At 37.4% G+C, this 20,960-nt stretch overlaps 1 protein-coding gene across 1 annotated transcript in view; it reads left to right on the forward strand.

The window, feature by feature from the left end:
• Window positions 1-20,960, forward strand: part of OCA2 (oculocutaneous albinism II) — a 285,385-nt gene that overhangs the window by 167,471 nt on the left and 96,954 nt on the right. Inside the window, exon 19 of the mRNA XM_010852989.1 lies at window positions 18,941-19,068. Coding sequence (XP_010851291.1) covers window positions 18,941-19,068 — 128 coding nt within the window. The remainder of the gene's footprint in view (window positions 1-18,940; window positions 19,069-20,960) is intronic.

Below are 20,960 nucleotides of genomic sequence, written 5' to 3' on the forward strand. Positions count from 1 at the left end.
ACAGTCCAACTCTCACATCCATACATGACCACTGGAAAAACCATAGCCTTGACTAGACGGACCTTTGTTGGCAAAGTAATGTCTCTGCTTTTGAATATGCTATCTAGGTTGGTCATAACTTTCCTTCCAAGGAGTAAGAGTCTTTTAATTTCATGATTGCAGTCACCATCTACAGTGATTTTGGAGCCCCCCCAAAATAAAGTCTGACACTGTTTCCACTGTTTCCCCATCTATTTCCCATGAAGTGATGGGACCAGATGCCATGATCTTAGTTTTCTGAATGTTGAGCTTTAAGCCAACTGTTTCACTCTCCTCTTTCACTTTCGTCAAGAGGCTTTTTAGTTCCTCTTCACTTTCTGCCATAAGGGTGGTGTCATCTGCGTATCTGAGGTTATTGATATTTCTCCCAGCAATCTTGATTCCAGCTTGTGCTTATTCCAGCCCAGCATTTCTCATGATGTACTCTGCATATAAGTAAAATAAGCAGAGTGACAATATACGCCTTGACGTACTCCTTTTCCTATTTGGAACCAGTCTGTTGTTCCATGGTGTTAGCTGTGGATTTTTTGTAAAGTTCCTTTATCATGTTGATGAATAAAATTCCCTTCTATTCTTATTTTTCTGGGTATTTTTAATTATTAAGATGCTGGATTTTGTCAAATATCTTTTCTGTGTCAATTGAGATAATCATATAATTTTTTCCCTTTCTTTCTATTAATGTGGTGTTGTTGTTGTTCAGTCACTCAGTCGTGTTCAACTCTTTGTGACCCCATGGACTGTAGCACGCCAGGCTTCCCTGTCCTTCACTGTCTCCTGGACTTTGCTCAAATTTGTGTACATTGAGTCAATGATGCCATCCAACTATCTCATCCTCTGCTGCACTCTTCTCCTCCTGCCTTCAATCTTTTCCAGCATCAAGGTCTTTTCCAATGAGTTGGCTCTTCGCATCAGATGGCCAAGGTATTGGAGTTTCAGCTTCAGCATCAGTCCTTCCAGTGAGTATTCAGGACTGATTTCCTTTAGGATTGACTGGTTTGATCTCCTTGGAGTCCAAGGGACTCTCAAGAGTCTTCTCCAGCACCACAATTCAAAAGCATCAATTCTTCTGTATTAAGCCTTCTTTATGGTTCAGCTGTCACATCTGTACATGATTACTGGAGAAACCATAGGTTTAACTAGATGGACCCATGTTGGTAAAGTGACATCTCTGCTTTTTAATACAGTGTCTATGTTTGTTATAGTTTTTCTTCCAAGAAATGAGAGTCTTTTAATTTCCTGGCTGTAGTCACCACCCAAAGTGATTTTGGAGCTGAGGAAATTAAAATCTGTCACTGGTTCCATTGTTTCCCCATCTATTCACCATGAAGTGATGGGACTGGATGCCATGATCTTTGTTTTTTGAATGTTGAGTTTTAAGCCAGCTTTTTCTCTCTCCTCTTTCATTTTCATCAGGAGGCTTTTTAGTTCCTCTTCCCTTTCTGCCATTAGGGCAGTGTCATTTGCTTATCTGAGGTTATTGATATTTCTCCAGGCAATCTTGATTCCAGCTTGAACTTCATCCAGTCTGGCATTTTTCATGATGTACTCTGCATATAAGATAAATAATCAAGGTGACAATATACAGCCTTGATGTACTCCTTTCCCAATTTTGAACCAGTCCATTGTTCTATGTCCGGTTCTAACTGTTGCTGTTTGACTTGCATACAGGTTTCTCAAGAGACAGGTAAGGTGGTCTGGTATTCTCATCTCTTTTAGGGATTTTCCACAGTTTGTTGTGATCCACAGTCAAAGGCTTTAGTGTCATCAGTAAAGAAGAAGTAGATGTTTTTCTGGAATTCCTTTGCTTTTTCTATGATCCAACAGATGTTGGCAATTTGATCTCTGGTTCCTCTGCCTTTTCATTTTTAAAGTTAATTAAGTTATTTTAATTGGAGGCTAATTACTTTACAATATTGTAGTGGTTTTTGCTATACATTGACATGAATCAGCCATAGGTGTACATATGTCCCTCGTTCTGAACCTCCCCCCCGCCATCTCCCTCCCAATCCTATCCCTCAGGGTCATCCCAGTGCATCCTGTCTCATGCATTGAACCTGGACTGGTGATCTATTTCACATATGTTAATATACATGTTTCAATGCTATTATCTCAAATCATCTCACCCTCCCCTTATCCCACAGAGTCCAAAAGTCTGTTCTTTATATCCGTTTCTCTTTTGCTGTCTTGCATATTGTTACCATCTTTCTAAATTACATATATGCACATTAATATACCGTATTGGTGTTTTTCATTCTGACTTACTTCACTCAGTATAATAGGCTCCAGTTTGATCCACCTCATTAGAACTGATTCGAATGCGTTCTTTTTAATAGCTGAGTAATATTTCATTGTGTATATGCACTACGGATTTTTTATCCATTCATCTGCTGATGGACATCTAGATTGCTTCCATGTCCTAGCTATTGTAAACAGTGCTTTGATTAACGTTGGGGTACATGTGTCTCTTTCAGTTCTGGTGTCCTCAGTATGTATGCCCAGCAGTGGGATTGCTGGGTTGTATGGCAGTTCTATTTCCAGTTTTTTTTTTTTTTAAAGGAATCTCCACACTGTTCTCCATAGTGACTGTATTAGTTTGCATTCCACCAACAGTGTAAGAGGGTTCCCTTTTCTCCACACCCTCTTGAACATTTATTGTTTGTAGACTTTTTGATAGCAGCCATCTGAATGGCGTGAGATGGTATCTAATTTTGATTTTGATTTGCATTTCTCTGATAATGAGTGATGTTGAGCATCTTTTCATGTGTTTGTTAGCCATCTTAACCATCTGTATGTCTTCTTTGGAGAAATGTCTGTTTAGTTCTTTGGCTCATTTTTCGATTGGGTCACTTATTTTTCTGGAATTGAGCTTCAGGAGCTACTTGTATATTTTTGAGATTAATTCTTGGTCAGTTGCTTCTTTTGCTATTATTTTCTCCTATTCTGAAGTCTGTATTTTCACCTTGCTTATAATTACCTACCAGGGTCCGGCCCCGGTAGGAGCCAGGGATCCCTCAGGAGGACGGTGTTGGCGATTAAAAGATAAATGATAGATAAAAGGAGAAAGAGACAGGGAAAGAATTTTGCAGTTAAGAAAATAAAGGAGAGGAAAGAGGCTGATATTCCTTGGTTTATGCAGAAAGCCAATGAAGCCCCAGCACAGGACTTGCTCTGTAGGCCTCAGGTGCCCTCTCGAATCACAGAAGGTGCCCCACCTTAGGCACCTTCTCGAGTGGGTCTTAGAAGCCCAGGCAGGAAAGTGAACACAGAGGGCCCCTGTGCTCCAGGGGATCAGACTGAAAAGGAAAAGGAAAGAGAAAGAAAGAACGACACGGGGAGACCAAGCTTTGAGCAAGGCCTGTAGCTTTATTTTCAAAGGGAGCTTATATACCTTAAGTTGTACATAGAGGATAATAGGGGTTGTGAAATCATGCAAAGTCAGCAGTCTTTGATCCTTATCGAGACCAGGCTTTCTTTTCTGCAAACTTATCGTATACAAATGGTTTAGGTGATTTACATCATCTTCTGGCCAGAAGGCCTGTTAACATTTTATGACTCTGATAAAGTTTTGTCAACCGTAAGACTTATTTTCTCTAAGATTAATTATTTTAAAGTTTGGCGCCATCCTCCAAAGGTGTTAGATAAAGTTGCATTCCTATAGGGCAGAGGTGCAGTGGGTTTACAACAAGGAAAGAATTTATTACCTAAAGGGTTGAAAGTTGTTAGCACCAAGGCTGCTACTTATTTTTTTTATGTACCAACTATATTAACACACTTTTAAGGATACAATACAGGGGATGTGGAAACTTGGCAGCAAGCATTGGCTCAACAATGAAATCTTCTACTAGTTCTAACAATTTCTAATTCTCCTAGAGGCTCTATACTATTTGAATATCTTAAGCTTCACATGGGAGACAGTAAACAATCATATGCATAGTCCGGGTAAACCTGTCAGGCAAGTTAAAGAGCCGTCTGAAGGGTTTGGATTTAAACACGCCTATTATGCCCAGGAGGCTAATTAGCTAGAGCTCTAAGTTGATTTCCTTCAGAAAAAAGGTGGTCGGGGATAACCCCCTGTGACTGTCATAGAAGTTGGTGAAAGTCATGAAGCAAAAACAGACAGACTCTGGTTTTGGGGTAGACACTCAGGCAGGCCCAGAGCGGCACCCCTCGAGTTCTGGCTCACCTTGCCCACCAGAACTCTCCCACATGACCTTGTCATGGGTAGGGACTCCTGTGCTGGCTCCCGGCAGTTAGCTTCATTGTGCAAAAGCTTTTAATTTTAATTAGGTCCCATTTATTTTTGCTTTCATTTCGATTACTCTTGGAGGTGGGTCATAGAGGATCCTCTGTGATCCACATCAGAGAGTGTTTTGCCTATGTTTTCCTCTAGGAGTTTTATAGTTTCTGGTCTTACATTTAGATTTTTAATCCATTTTGAGTCTATTTTTGTGTATGGTGTTAGAAAGTGTTCTAGTTTCATTCTTTTACAAGTAGTCAACCAGTTTCCGAGCACCACTTGTTAAAGACATTGTCTTTTCTCCAGTGTATATTCTTGCCTCCTTTGTCATGGATAAGGTGTCTATAGTGCGTGGATTTATCTCTGGGCTTTCCATTTTGTTCCATTGATCTATATTTCTGTCTTTGTGCCAGTACCATACTGTCTTGATGACTGTAGCTTTGTAGCATAGTCTCATTTAGGCAGGTTGATTCCTCCAGTTCCATTCTTCTTTCTCAAGATTGCTTTGGCTTTCAAGATTTTTGTCTATGTGTTTCCATACAAATTGTGAAATTATTTGTTCTAGTTATGTGAAAAATACTGTTGGTAGCTTGATGGGGATTGCATTGAATCTATAGATTGCTTTGGGTAGTATACTCATTTTCACGATATTTATTCTTATGATCCATGAACCTGGTATATTTCTCCATCTATTTGTGTCATCTTTGATTTCTTACATCAGTGTTTTATAATTATCTATATATAGTTCTTTTGTTTCTTTAGGTAGACTTATTACTAAGTATTTTATTCTTTTCATTGCAATGGTGGATGGAATTGTTCCCTTAATTTCTCTTTCTGTTTTCTCAATGTTAGTGTATAGGAATGCAAGGGATTTCTGTGTGTTAATTTCATATCCTGCAACTTTACTATATTTATTGATTAGCTCTAGTAGTTTTCTGGTGGAGTCTTTAGGGTTTTCTATGTAGAGGATCATGTCATCTGCAAACAGAGAGAGTTTTACTTCTTCCCTTCCAATCTGTATTCCTTTTATTTCTTTTTCTTCTCTGGCTGCTGTGGCTAAAACTTCCAAAACTATGTTGAATAGTAGTGGTGAGAGTGGGCACCCTTGTCTTCTTCCAGACTTTAGGGGAAATGCTTTCAACTTTTCACCATTGAGGATAATGTTTGCTTGTGGGTTTATCATATATGGCTTTTATTATGTTGAGGTATGTTCCTTCTATTCCTGCTTTCTGGAGGGTTTTTATCATAAATGGATGTTGAATTTTGTCAAAGGCTTTCTCTGCATCTATTTAGACGATCATATTATTTTTATCTTTCAATATGTTAATATGTTGTATTGGATATTACATATTGAAGAATCCTTGCATCCCTGAGATAAAACCCACTTGATCCTCTTGTTAATGTGCTGTTAGATTCTGTTTGCTAGAGGTTTGTTGAGGAGTTTTACATCTTAGTTCATTAGTGATATTGGCCTGTAGTTTTCTTTTTTTGTGGCATTTTTGTCTGGTTTTGGTATTAGGGTGATAGTGGCCTCATAAAATGAGTTTGGAGGTTTTCCTTCCTCTGAAATTTTTTGGAAAAGTTTGAATAAGATAGGTGTTAGCTCTGCTCTAAATTTTTGGTAGAATTCAGCTCTGAAGCCATCTAGTCCTGGGCTTTTGATTGTTGGAAGATTTTTTATTACAGTTTCAATTTCTATGTTTTTGATGGGTTTGTTAAGATTTTCTATTTCTTCCTGGTTCAGTTTTGGAAAGTTACACTTTTCTAAGTATTTGTCCATTTCTTCAATAATATGTCATTTTAGTGACATATAGTTGTTTACAGTAGTCTCTTTTGATCCTTTGTATTTCTGTGTTGTCTGTTGTAATTTCTCCATTTTCATTTCTAATTTTGTTGATTTGATTCTTCTCTATTTTGTTTTTTGAAGAGTCTGGCTAATGATTTGTCTATTTTATTTATCTACTTAAAAATCCCACTTTTAGGTTTGTTGATTTTGGCTATGGTCTCCTTTGTTTCTTTTCATTTATTTCTGCTCTAATTTTTATTATTTCTTTCCTTCTACTAACCCTGGGTTTCTTCATTTCTTCTTTTTCTAGTTGCCTTAGATGTAGAGTTAGGTTTTTTATCTGATTTTTCTCCTGTTTCTTGAGGTAGGCATGTATTGCTATGAATCTTCCCCTTAGCACTGCTTTAACTGAATCCCATAGGTTTTGGGTTGCTGTGTTTTCATTTTCATTTGTTTCTATGCATATTTTGATTTCTTTTTTGATTTCTTCTGTGATTTGTTGGTTATTCAGAAGTGTGTTTTTCAGCCTCCATATGTTTGTATTTTTAATAGTTTGTTTTTCCTGTAGTTGACATCTAATTTTACCACATTATAATCAGAAAAGACGCTTGAGATGATTTAAAATTTTGAGTTTACGAAGGCTAGATTTATGGCCTAGGATGTGATCTATCCTGGAGAAGGTTCCGTGTGCACTTGAGAAAATAGTGAAATTCATTGTTTACTTGTAAAATGTCCTATAGATATCAATTAGGTCTAACGGGTCCTTTGTATCATTTAAAGTTTGTGTTTCCTTGCTAATTTTCGGTTTAGTTGATCTATCCATAGGTGTGAGTGGGGTACTAAAGACTCCCCCTATTATTATGTTGCTGTTAATTTCCCCTTTCATACCTGTTAACATTTGCCTTACATATTGTGGTGCTCCTATGTTGGGTGCATATATATCTATAATTGTTGTATCTTCTTCTTGGATTGATCCTTTGATTATTATGTAGTATCCTTCTTTGTCTCTTTTCACAGCCTTAATTTCAAAGTCTATTTTATCTGATATGAGTATTGCTCCTCCTGCTTTCTTTTGGTCTCCATTTGCAGGAAATATCTTTTTCTAGCCCTTCACTTTGAGTCTGTATGTGTCCCTTGTTTGGAGGTGGGTCTCTTGTAGACAGCATGTATAGGAGTCTTGTTTTTGTATCCATTCAGCCAGTTTTTGTCTTTTGGTTGGGATATTCAACCCATTTATATTTAAGGTAATTATTGATAAGTATGATCCCATTGCCATTCATTTGTTGTTTTGAGTTCGAGTTTATAAACATTTTCTGTATTTCCTGTCTAGAGAAGATCCTTTAGCATTTGTTGAAGAGCTGGTTTGGTGGTTCTCTCTGCTTTTGTTTGTCTGTAAAGCTTTTGATTTCTCCTTCATACTTGAATGAGATTCTTGCTGGGTACAGTAATCTGGGTTGTAGATTTTTCTCTTTCATCACTTTAAGTGTGTCCTGCCTTTCCCTTCTTGCTTGAAGAATTTCTATGGAAAGATCTGCTGTTATCCTTGTGAGAATCCCCTTGTGTGTTGTTGTTGTTGTTTTTTCCCCTTGCTGCTTTTAATATTTGTTCTTTGTGGTTGATATTCATTAATTTGATTAATATGTGTCTTGGGATGTTTTGCCTTGGGTTTATCCTGAATGGGACTCTCTGGGTTTCTTGGACTTGGGTGGCTATTTCCTTCCCCATTTTAGGGAAGTTTTCAACTATTATCTCCTCAAGTGTCTTCTCATGGCCTTTCTCTTTGTCTTCTTCTGGGACTCCTATCATTCAAATATTGGGGGGTTTAATATTGTCCCAGAGGTGTCTGAGGTTGTCCTCATTTCTTTTAATTCTGTTTTGTTTTTTCCTCTCTGGTTCATTTATTTCCACCATTCTACTTTCCACCTCACCTATCTTATCTTCTGCCTCAGTTATTCTACTGTTGGTTCCCTCCAGAGTGCTTTTGATCTGAGTTATTTAGTATTCATTATTGATTGCCTCTTTTTTATTTCTTCTAGGTCCTTATTAAACTTTTCTTGCATCTTCTTAATCTTTGTCTCCAGAGCGTTTATCTGTAACTCCATTTTGTTTTCAAGATTTTGGATCATTTTTATTATCATTATTCTGAATTCTTTTTCAGGTAGGCTACTTATCTGCTCCTCTTTTGTTTGGTTTGGTGAGCATTTATCATGTTCCTTTACCCACTGACTATTTGCCTGTCTTTTAATTTTGTTTAGATTGCTGTGTTTGGGGTGGCCTTTCTGTATACTGGAAGTTTGTGTTTCCTCTTTATTGTGGAGATTGCTCCCTGTTGGGGAGGTTGGATGAGTGGCTTGTCAAGGTTTCCTGGTTAGGGAAGCTTGCAACAGATTTCTGGTGGGTGGAGCTGGATCTCTTCTTTCTGTAGTGCAATGAAGCATCCAGTAGTGAATTTTGGGGTGTCTAAGGATTTGGTTTAACTTTAGGCAGCCTCTATTTTAATGCTCAGGGCTGTGTTCCTGGATTGCTAGAGCATTAGCATGGTATGTCTTGCTCTGGAACTTGTTGGCTCTTGGGTGGAGCTTGGTTTCAGTGTAGTTATGGAGGCTTTTGGATGAGTTCTTGTTGATTAATGTTCCCTGGGGTCAGGAATTTTCTGGTGTTCTTTAGTTTTGGATTTAAGCCTCCTGCTTTTGGCTTTCAGTCTTATTCTTACAGTAGCCTCAAGACCTCTCCATCCATCCACCACAGATGATAAAAATTTAGGTTAATGGTGAAACAATTCTACAATGAGGGACACCAGAGAGGTTCACAGAGTTACATGGAGAAGAGAAGAGGGAGGAGGGAGATAGAGGTGACCAGGAGGAGAAGAGGGAGAGTCAAAAAGGGGGAAAGCAATCTAGCCAGTAATCAGTTCTCTATGTGGTCTCCACAGTTTGGAACACCCAGAGTGGTTCACAGAGTTAAGTAGAGAAGAGAAGGGGGAGGAAGGAGATAGAGGTGACCTGGGGGACAAAATTGAGCATCAAAAGGGGAGAGAGCAATCAAGCCAGTAATCACACCCCTAACTAAAAATGGGTACTGAAGATTAGATTCTTAAACATACAAAATTGATAACAAATACCAAAAAGCAAAGATTAAAAACCCAGAGTAGAGGTGAGACTCCCAGAAATACAATATTAGAAACACAAAACAAAATCACAAAAATTAAAAACACACACACACACACACACACATATATATATGAAATTTGTTTTAAAAATAGGGTCTTTTTTGCAAGTAGGTTATAAAAATGAATATTAAAGGAATAATAAAGAAGTTAAACATAAAAGAAATTTAAAAATGATAGTAGTAAAAATATATCTAGGAATTTTTCTGGAGCTGTTGAGGGCAGTGTGGGGTCAGTTCAGTTTCAGATAGTTCCTTGTTCCAGCTTATACTTCTTCTCAAGGTCTCTAGGCCCCTTCCAATGCTTAGTCAACGTTAACTACAAGGTTTTAATCTGCTGCACCTGTCTGTTTCAGAGCAGTTCCCTCTTCTTTGTTTATTTTGGCTTCATCTGTTTGCAATTCTCTTCAGTGTCTAATTTTCACCGTGACTCAAGGGGGTGAAGGTGATCACTTATTTTTGCTCACTTGTTCAGTTGTGTGGTGGGGAAGAAGGAACATAGCAAACAAATATCCCTGGCTTATGTGGGGAGTGCTCGCACTGTATGGATCACACTGGGCTTGTCCCAGCTCTCATGGTGGCATGTACTTCCCTGGTCTACACTGCTCAGGTTCAGGTTTTCGGGTACTCCACAAAGGCACAGACTTGGTTATGCATTTTGTGCCTTTCCCAGGTCAGAGCAGCTCAGGCGATCAGGTGCTTGGTGAGCTGTGCATCTTAATCACCTAGGTGGTCTGTGCATCTTAATCACCTCCATGGTCCTGGCTGCTCAGTGTCCTGGGTATGCTGCAAGAGCTCCTTCTCAGGTGTGTCATGTGTCTCCTGTGGGGAGCTGATCTCAGGCTGTGACCCTCCTGGCAGATGTCAACCATCCAGGATCCCAGGAAGACTTGGTTAGCAACTGAGAGTCTGCTCACAGTTTGGTTGAGGATGCCAGTCTCTGGGGCAGAGATTGCCCCTTGCCTACAGGCTCTGGCTGTCCCACGCCTGCCTCTTTGCCTCCAGTGGGGGAAGGGGCCAGTCCACAGCCACCTAGCTCTCCTTTGGTATTTGCTCAATCCTTTCCTCTGTGAGCAGGCCAGGCTGCGCCTTAGGTTAGAGCCTTAGGTTAGAGTTTTTCATGGGAAAGTTCTCTTGCTCTCTCTCTTTTTTTCTCTCTCTCTGGCTCCCAACACAGTTTGGGTTGTTGTCTCACCTTAGCTCCCTCAGATTGTCCTCTGGGCATTCAGGCCTGGTCCTTAACCTATGCATGCAACCCGTGCCTCTCTGTCCAGACCCCACTCGTTGGTGGCGATTGCTAAAATTTGGGCTACTTCTCTGCTTGGAGTTGCGGTTAGGTACATATTCTGTGGGTTTTCTTTTTTCCTCCCGGTTATGTTGCCTTCTGAGATTCCAAAACTCTTCACAGACCTGCTGGTGAGAGGGTTTCCTGCTGTTTGGAAATTTCTCCTCCTTCACAACTCCCTCCCTAGCATGGGTCTCTATCCCTAACTCTTTTGTATCTCTTTTTGTCTTTTATATTTTTTCCTACCTCCTTTTGAAGAGAATGGGCTGCCTTTCTGGGCCTGATGTCCTCCATCAGCGTTCAGAAGTTGTTTTGTGGAAGTTGCTCAGCATTCAAATGATCTTTTGATCAATTTTTAGGGGAGAAAGTGGTCTCCCTATCCTATTCCTCCACCATCTTAGCCTCTGCCTTTTCTAAATCCAGCTTGTACCTCTGGAAGTTCTCAGTTAAGGTACTGTTGATGCCTAGCTTAAAGGATTTTGAGCATTGCTAGTATGTGAAATGAATACAATTATGTGGTAGTTTGAACACTCTTTGGCATTGCCCTTCTTTGGGATTGGAATGAAAAACGACCTTTTCCAGTCCTGTCACTACTGCTGAGTTTTCCAAATTTGCTGGCATATTGAGTGCTGCACCTCTTAGGATTTGAAGTAGCTCACCTAGAATTCCATCACCTTCACTAGCTTTGTTCATAGTGATGCTTCCTAAGGCCCACTTTACTTCACACTCCAGGATGTCTGGCTTTAGATGAGTGACCACACCATTGTGGTTATCCAGGTCATTAAGTCCTTTTTTGGGTATAGTTCTTTGTATTCTTGCCACCTCTTCTTAATATCTTCTGCTTCTGTTAGGTTCATACCATTCTGTCCTTTATGTGTGTAACTTTGCATGAAATGTTCCCTTGAAATCTCGAATTTTCTTGAAGTGATCTCTATAGTCTTCCCTATTCTATTGTTTTCCTCTATTTCTTTGCATGTTCACTTAAGAAGTCTTTCTTATCTCTCTTTGCTATTCTTTGGGACACTGCTTTCAGATGGGTATATCGTTCCCTTTTTCCTTTGCCTTTTGCTTCTCTTCTTTTCTCAACTATTTTCAAGTCCTCCTCAGGCAACCATTTTTCCTTTTTGCATTTCTTTTTCTTGGGGGTGGTTTTGATCACTGCCTCCTGTACAATGTGATGACCTTCCTTCCATGGTTCTTCAGGCATTCTGTCTATCAGATCTAATCCCTTGAATATATTTGTTGCTTCCATTGTATAATCATGAGGAATTTGATTTAGGTCATACATGAATGGCCTAGTGGTTTTCCCTACTTTCTTCAATTTAAGTTTGAATTTTGCAATAAGGAGTTCATGACCTGAGCCACACTCAGCTCCTGGTCTTGTTTTTGCTGATTGTATAGATCTTCTCCATCTTCAGGCGCAAAGAATGTAATCAATCTGATTTCAGTGTTAACCATCTGGTGATGTCCATGTGTAGAATCCTCTCTTTCGTTGTTGGAAGATGGGGTTTTCTATGACCAGTGTGTTGTCTTGAAAAATGCTATTAGCCCTTTCCTGGGTTCATTTTGTACTCCAAGGCCAAATATGCCTGTTACTCCAGGTATCTCTTGACTTTCTACTTTTGCATTCCAGTCTTCTATGATGAAAAGGACATCTTTCTTTTGGTGTTTTTTAGAAGGTCTTGTGGGTCTCCATAGAACCATTCAACTTCAGCTTCTTTGCATCAGTGGTTGGGGCATAGTCTTGGATTACTATGATGTTGAATGGCTTGCCTTGGAAACGAACTGAGATCCTTCTGTCATTTTGAGATTGCATCCAAGTAATGCATTTCAGACTCTGTTGTTGACTCTAAGGGCTACTCCATTTCTTCTAAGGGATTTTTGCCCTCAGTAATATATATAATGGTCATCTGAATTAAATTCACCCATTCCAGTCCATTTTAGTTCACTGATTACTAGAATGTCGACGTTCACTCTTGCCATCTCCTGTTTGACCACTTCCAACTTACCTTGATTCATGGACCTAATATTCCACATTCCTATGCATACTGTTCTTTACAGTAACAGACTTTACTTTCACCCAAAGCCACATCTACAACTGGGCATTGTGTCTGCTTTGGCAAGACTGATGTGTCATGGTGGAGAGTTCTAACAAAACGTGGTCCACTGGAGAAGGGAATGGCAAACCACGTCAGCATTCTTGCCTTGAGATCCCCATGAATAGTATAAATGTGGTGTATAACATTGATTTTCCTATGTTGACCACGTTCTTAGGTCCAATCCTTTTAATATGCTGTTGGATTTCATTTGTTAATATTTTTTGATAATTTTTCATCTATAATCATAAGGAATTATGGGTCTCAAAAGTGCTTTTCTTCTGATGCCTTTATCTGGCTCTGGTATTAGAGTAATGCTGGCCTCTTAGAAGTATTCCCTCCTCTTATATTTTTGGAAGAATTTGAGAAGATTTGGTATAATTCTCCTTTAAATGTTTGGTAGAATTCACACCAGTGACTTCAATATTCTTGTCTGGGAAATCCCATGGACAGAGGAGTCTGGAAGCTATAGTTCATGGGGTCATAAAGAGTCAGATACAACTTTGTGACTAAAGAATAACAACTACAACAACCAGTGAAGTCATCTGGTTCTGTACTACTCACTGCTAGGGGGTTTTTGATTAGTGATTCAATCTCTTGCTTTAAATCTGTAAAGATTTATATTTATTTCTGAGACAGTTTAGGTATTTGTGCTTCTTTAAGTTTGTTCATTTCATCTGGTTATCTAATTTGTTGATGTATAATTGTTAATAGTAATCTCTTATTTTTTTTTATTTCTGTAAGGTGATAGTAGTGTCTCCACTTTCATTTCTGATTTTTTTTTTTGCATTCTCTTTTTTCTTTGTGATTATAGCTAACAGTTTGTCAATTTAGTTGATCTTTATAAAGAAGCAAATTTTGGTTTTGTTGATATTCTCTATTTTATTTCTAATCTCTTATTTGCAAATTTATGCCATTATTTCTTCAAATATTCTTTCTTCCCCTTTCTCTTGTCCTTCTGGAACTCCCATATGTTTGTCCATTTGTTAGTCTGTGTTCACTTTTCTTCACTCTTTCTGCTCCTCAGAGTCAATACTTTCAATTGTCCTATTTTTAAATCCATCAATTCTTTCTTTTGCATGCTAAAATTTTCTTTTGAACTCTAGTGGATCTTTGTTTCAGTTATTATACTTTTCAGTTTGAGACTTTGGTTTCTTTTTCTTCTTTTCCCCCTCCTTCCCTACCTTCTCCTCCTCTCTTTCCTCCCTCCCCTCCCCTCCTCTTCTTTCTTTTCCTCTTCCTCCTCCTCCCTCCTTCTCCCTCTCTCCCCTCTTCTTCCTATTTTTATTCTTCTTTACTGTGTTAGCCATTTTAAAGTGCATACTTTAGTACTTTTAAGTATATATTCACATTGCTGTGACATGGATCTTCAGAATTTTTTGTCTTCCAAATCTGAAACTTTTATTCATGAAATACCTTGGTAACCACAATTCTACACTCTGTTTTTTTTTTTTTTTTTTATGAATTTGACTACTTTAGACACTTCATAAAAGTGAAATGATACAGTACTTATCTTTTAGTGACTGGCTTATTTCACTTAGCATAAAATTCCCAAGGTTCACCCATGCTGTAGAATGTGATACAAATTCCTTCCTTTTTAAGTCTGAATTATATATTCTATTATATGACTATACCATTTTTGTTTATACACTCATCCATTAATGGGTATTTGGGTTGATTCTACCTCTTGACTATTATGAATAGTGTTCTATGAACGTGGGTATGCAAATAATTTTTGAGACCCTGCTTCAGTTCTTTTGGATGTACACCCAAAAGAGAGTTTGCTGGATCAAATGGTTGTTACACTTTAAGTATTTTGAGGAACTTCCATACTATTTTCCATAATTGTTGAATCACTTTAGAAACACCAATAGTGCATAAGTGTTTGAATTTCTACACATCCCCACCAACATTTTTTCCTGCCTTTTGATAGTAGTCATCATAACAGGTGAAAGATGATTTCTCATTGTCATTTTGATATGCATCTCTCCAATGATTAGTCATGCTGGGAAATCTTTTCATCTGGTTACTGGCCATTTGTATACCATCTTTGGAGAAATGTCTGTTAAGTTCCTCTGGCCAATTTAAATTAGGTTATTTGATTTTTGTGTTCAGTCGCAAGAGTTCTGGGAAAGATTGAAGGCAGGAGGAGAAGGGGACAACAGAGGATGAAATGGTTGGATGGCATCACTGACTCAATGGACATGAGTTTGGGTAGGCTTCAGGAGTTGGTGATGGACAGAGAGGCCTGGCGTGCTGCATTTCATGGGGTCACAAAGAGTCGGACATGACTGAGGAACTGAACTGAACTGAACTGAGGAGTTCTTTATATTTTGGATATTAACTCATTTTCAGATATGTGATTTCCAGATATTTTCGCCTATTCTATGGGATGCCTTTTTACTCTAATGATTATGTCCTTTGATAAACAAAGGTTTTAAAGTTTCATGTAGTCTCATTTGTCAGTTTTTGTGGCCTGAGCTCTTGGTGTCGTAGCCAACAAAATATTGGCAAATTCAATGTCATAAAGATTTTCCCTTAAGTTTTCTTTGGGAGTTTTTTAGTTTTTGGCCTTATATTTAAGTCTATATTTCATTTAATTTTTGTATATGGTATAAACTGAAGAAGAACTAAACAGTCTCTTGATGAAAGTGAAAGAAGAGAGTGAAAAAGTTGGCTTAAAACTCAACATTCAGATCATGGCATCTGGTCCCATCAGTTCATGGCAAGTAGACGGGAAAACAATGGAAACAGTGAGAGATTTTATTTTGGGGGGCTCCAAAATCACTGCAGATGATGACTGCAGCCATGAAATTAAAAGACGCTTGCTCCTTGGAAGAAAAGTTAAGACCAACCTAGACAGCATATTAAAAAGCAGAGATATTATTTTGCCAACAAAGGTCCATCTAGTCAAAGCTGTGGTTTTACCAGTAGTCATGTATGGATGTGAGAGTTGGACTAAAAGGAAAGCTGAGCACCGAAGAATTCAGCTTTTAAACTGTGGTGTTGGAGAAGACTCTTGAGAGTTCCTTGGACTGCAAGGAGATCCAACCAGTCCATCCTAAAGGAAATCAGTCCTGAATATTCATTGGAAGGACTGATGCTAAAGTTGAAATCCCAATACTTTGGCCACTTCATGCGAAGAGTTGACTCACTGGAAAAGACCCTGATTCTGGGAGGGATTCGGGGCAGGAGGAGAAGGGGACGACAGAAGACGAGATGGTTGGATAGCATCACTGACTTGATGCACATGAGTTTGGGTGAACTCCGGGAGTTGGTGATGGACAGGGAGGCCTGGCGTGCTGCGATTCATGGGGTCACAAAGAGCTGGACACGACTGAGCGACTGAACTGAACTGAACTGAACTGAACTGAAGAAAACTTAACCCAAGATCAAAGAAGTTTTTGCATATGTTTATTCTAGCAGTTTTAAAATTACAGATTTTACATTTAGCCTTATTTTCTACGTGGGTTTTCCTGGTGGCTCAGATAGCAAAGAATTTGCCTGCAATGCAGGAGACACAGGTTCTATCCCTGGGTCAGGAAGATCTTTTGGAGAAGGGAATGGCTACCTACTCTAGTATTCTCGACTGGGAAATCCCACAGACATAGGAGCCTGGTGGGCTACAGTCCATGGGGTTGCAAAGAGTCAGACAGGACTGAGTGATTAACACTTTCCCTTTTCATTGTCCACGTAGCTGACTTTTGTGTATGATTCGATAAATGGATCAAAGTAAGAAATTTTTTTGCTTGTGAATATCCAATTGTTTCAGCACCATTCATGAAAATAATTACAATTTCTTCACTGAACTGTTGTTGAACTTTTCTTGCAAATTTTCTGATCTTTAACTTGTGGGTGTATTTCTGGACTCTCCATTGATCAGTTTGACTATATTAAAACACTATACTGTTTTGATTAGGTAATTTATGTTCTCTAATTTTGCTCTTCTTTTTCAAGTTTGTGTTGGTTATTCTAGGTCCTTTGTATTTCCACATAAGTTCTGGAATTTCTACAAAACATTCTTTGGAAAAACTAAAGGAGACCTTAATAAATAGAGGTGCTAATTCTTCCCAAATTAACCTATATGTGGCCCCTCAAAGGTTTCTACATCCTAATATGTGATGTTAATACCTGTGTATGTTATGTCACATGGCAGAAGGGACTTTGCAGGTAAAATTAAGGTTACAAATGTTAAAACAGGAAAATTTTCCTAGATTATCCAGGTGTGCTCAATGTAATAACATTGGCCCTTAAAATGGAAGTGGAAGAAAAGAGAGTTAATTGGAGAGATGAAGCAGGAGAAGCAGGAGAGATTTGAATTGTGAGAGTGACTTGACTTGACCCACCATTGTTGGCTTTGAAGACAGAGGAGGTGAGTCATGAGCTAGAAATGTGGGTGGCCTCTTAAAACTAAGAAAAACTCCTGGGTGATAGCAAGTAGGAAAGTAGGGACTTTTAGTTTGCATTGAATTATATCTACAATCAAAATAAGCAGGAACTGAATTATGTCTATAATTGAAATAAGTAGGGAAACAGTTTTTGTCCTGAAGTCTCTAGAAAGAAATGCAGCCCTGCCAACACCTTGATTTTGTTTTGAGGCCCTAATTAGAGACCAGCTAAGCTCATCATACTTCTGATCTATGAAAACCATGATATAATGAAGAGGTGCTATTTCAAGCTACTACATTTGTAGTACTTTGTGATGGCAGCTATAGAAAACTAGTACTTTTTTTTTTTTTTTTTAGGTTTTCTAGTTTCACTGATAATTTAAAAATAATCATCTCTTTTTTCATTGATATTCTAATTGTTTTTGTGTTTCTGTTTCATCGATTTCTGTTCTATATGTAATCTTTATTATATATAATACTTTTTTGCTCATGTTGGGTTTATTTTGCTCTTCCTCTTCTAAGTTTTTGAGTTGGACAATGAGATTATTACTTTTCTTCTTTCCTAATGTATGCATTTAGTGCTATAAATTTGTTTCTTAGCTTTCATTGTGACTCACAGATGTTGATATATTGTATTTTCATTTTCATTCAGTTCAGTATACTTTTTTATATCCCTTGAGGCTTTCTCTTTTATCCGTGGATTATTTAGGTATGGGGAGGGGGGAGGGCGGAGGGTTCAGGATGGGGAGCATGTGTATATATGAAATAAAAATTTAAAAAAAAAAAAAAAGAGAAAACTAGTACTTTTTATGTCTGTATGATCTAAAGCCATATTGCTGATCTTATTCTTGATATTGACATTTTTATTTCCTTTTTACTTTTCATCCTATTTAGATTGACCAAGCTTTACCAATCTTCTTGATCTTCTCAAAGAACCAAGTTTTGGTATTATTGCTTTTCACTGATAATTTTCTATCTTCATTTCATTGATTTCTGATCCAGCACATTTTTTTCTAATTATTTTGAGTTTTATTTGCTTAGAAAAAAATGTGCTCAGCCTATTTGAACAAAAACTTCATGAAAGAGCATATATGAATGGCAGATAAGTACATGAAAAGATGCTCAACATCATTAGTCATTAGAGGGATGCAATTTGAAACCATAATGAGATACCATTTTATGCTCACTGGAAAATAAAAAAATCTAAGTGTTGAAAATATGGAGAAATGGGCATTCCCATATACTACTGGTGGAATTGTAAAATGTTACAACCATTTTGGGAAGTAGTTTCACAGTTTCTTAAAACACAAATATTCCATAAACTAGCCTATCATATAATTCAACAATTCTGTCCCTAGATATTGATCCAAGATAACTGAAAGCATAATGTACATATATATAATTTATATGAAAGTTCATAGCACATTCATTTGTAATAGCCAAACACTGGAAGCAATGCAAGTGTCCATCAAAGGTGAATGATTATGTGCACTGTGGCATAGCCATACTTAACAAAAAAGAAGAATGAAATACCAACACTGAAGAATTGAAGAATGAACACACCAAGGTTGAAGAATCTTAAAATAATTGTATTGAATGGAAGCAGTCTGTTAAAAAAAATACGTGTTATATGATTGCATTTATAGAAAATATAAAAACTATACAATGAAAGGAAAGCAATGAATGGTCTCCTGGGGGTGGGATGGGGTGACAGGAGGAGGGAGAGGGAGAAAAGAATATGGACATGAGTAAAGTGCTGGCATGGTGGATATATTCATTATCCTGATGGCTGTTGTTTTCTTTGGTATATATATTAGCCAAAAGATACATGTTAAGTGTGTTCAGTTTGCAGAATATCAATTATCTTCAATTAAAAAAGAAATCTGAAGATGAAGAATTGGCATTTTAACAATTAAACTATAAGTCTGTTTACTTGTTTTTCAGGATGGATTGCTATTCTAGGTGCCATCTGGTTGCTAATTTTAGCTGATATCCATGATTTTGAGATAATTCTACACAGAGTGGAATGGGCAACCCTTCTGTTCTTTGCAGCACTCTTTGTTCTGATGGAGGTAAGTCTTTTGTTGAACTTTTGCAATAGTTCAAAGACCCGATTTTTATATTTCACATTTTATTTACTGAATGAAAAAAGCCCAAAGTTTGTAAGTCTTTGTACATATTCACTGAGTGGAAAATTATGGGGGTTGAAATTAGACTATTTTAAGTTAAACCAACTTTTATCTCAGGCACTTAAATAATATTTAATAAACTTGTTTATTTGGTTGCTGTTTTTTTTTTTCTTGAATAACCTTTGTGGTTTGTAAACTTTCTCTAATTTCATTTGCTGTAAAGTAGAATTTACTCTAATTTGGGCTTAGAGCAAAATGACTTGTTACAAAAAGTTTATAGGGAAATATCTTGATAGTCTATTCCTTTTGTGTAATATTTAAATAATCTCTTACAATGGGAAAGACTGTATCAAAGAAAAGAATGAATAACATGTATTGTTTTAGTTATAATTGTTGTCACAAAGTTATTCACAATAACTTTTATCTTGGGAGTTGATTCACAAACATGTACCTCCTCAAATACAAAGATTTACTATATAAAAAATACTGTTCCCCAAAGGATTACTTCAAACACACCAAATGTTTCACATTAATCACCTTAACTTGTTGATTACAAATCCATTCAATATTCACTATTCTCTTGATTAAAACTAGCACTTTTTAATTAATTATTTTTAAACAGGTCCCTTGTATCATTGAAATCTGTCTTTAATTCATAATAGATTACATAGGTGTAATAACTCACATAGCCCCTCCAAATACATCAAAGAGATATGAATCATATTCTACTTCATCAATTTCCTACTCAAAACTTCACCTTTTCTATTCTGTGCTTTCTTTATGCACAAACATATAGACTATTGAGGGGGAAATTCTAGTTACTATTTCATGATTGGCTTTTGAAAGTCGCTGCCTCAATTGTATGTTTATTCAAGATGTAAACTGCTATCTCATCTAGGCTTTGGCATATTGTTCTCAATTTCATACTTCTCTTTGTCTGATAGGGTAAATGCTGGAATATTTAAAACAACTTGAGATATAATTTATATATTATAAAATTAATTCCTTTTACATTTACAGTTCAATAATTTTTAGTAAATTTTGAATGTTTCATTCCCATGACCCTCATGATCCCTTATAGTCATTTCTAGCTCACAACTCCAGCTCTAGGCAATCACTGATCCTTTTTCTATTGAGTTGCCTTTCCTGTACATTTCATCTAAAAGGAATCATATATTGTGTACTATTTTCTGTTGGCTTCTTTAAATTAGAATAATGATGTTGAGGTTCATCCATGTACCTTAGACTCATTTGTTTTATTGCTGAATAACATTCTGCTATATGGATATACTATATTTTATTTACCTATTTTCATAAAAATTTATGTATATTTGTGTATGAATTTTTGTGTGGACATATGTTTTATTTTAGGTAGATAATAGGTCTTATCATTGCTTTAACTTATTAAGAAACTGCTAAAATGTTTTCCACAGTGGTTGTACCATTTTACATTCCTACCAGTAATATAGTAGATTCCAGTTTCTTTACATCATCATTGTCATATATTGTCATTCATTTTGATTATAGACATTCTAGTCTATCAGTCAGTTCAGTTCAGTCGCTCAGTCGTTTATGACTCTTTGCAACCCCATGGACTGCAGCATGCCAGGCCTCCCTGTCCATCACCAATTCCTGGAGTTTATTCAAACTCATGTCCATTGAGTTGGTGATGCCATCCAACCATCTCATCCTCTGTCATCCCCTTCTCCTCCTGCCTTCAATCATTCCCAGGATCATGGTCTTTTCCAGAGTCAATTCTTTGGATCAGGTGGCCAAAGTGTTGGAGTTTCAGCTTCAGCATCAGTCCTTCCAATGAATATTCAGGACTGATTTCC

This window comes from Bison bison, unplaced genomic scaffold (assembly GCF_000754665.1).
Source record: "Bison bison bison isolate TAMUID 2011002044 unplaced genomic scaffold, Bison_UMD1.0 scf7180017864320, whole genome shotgun sequence".
NCBI lineage: Eukaryota > Metazoa > Chordata > Mammalia > Artiodactyla > Bovidae > Bison > Bison bison.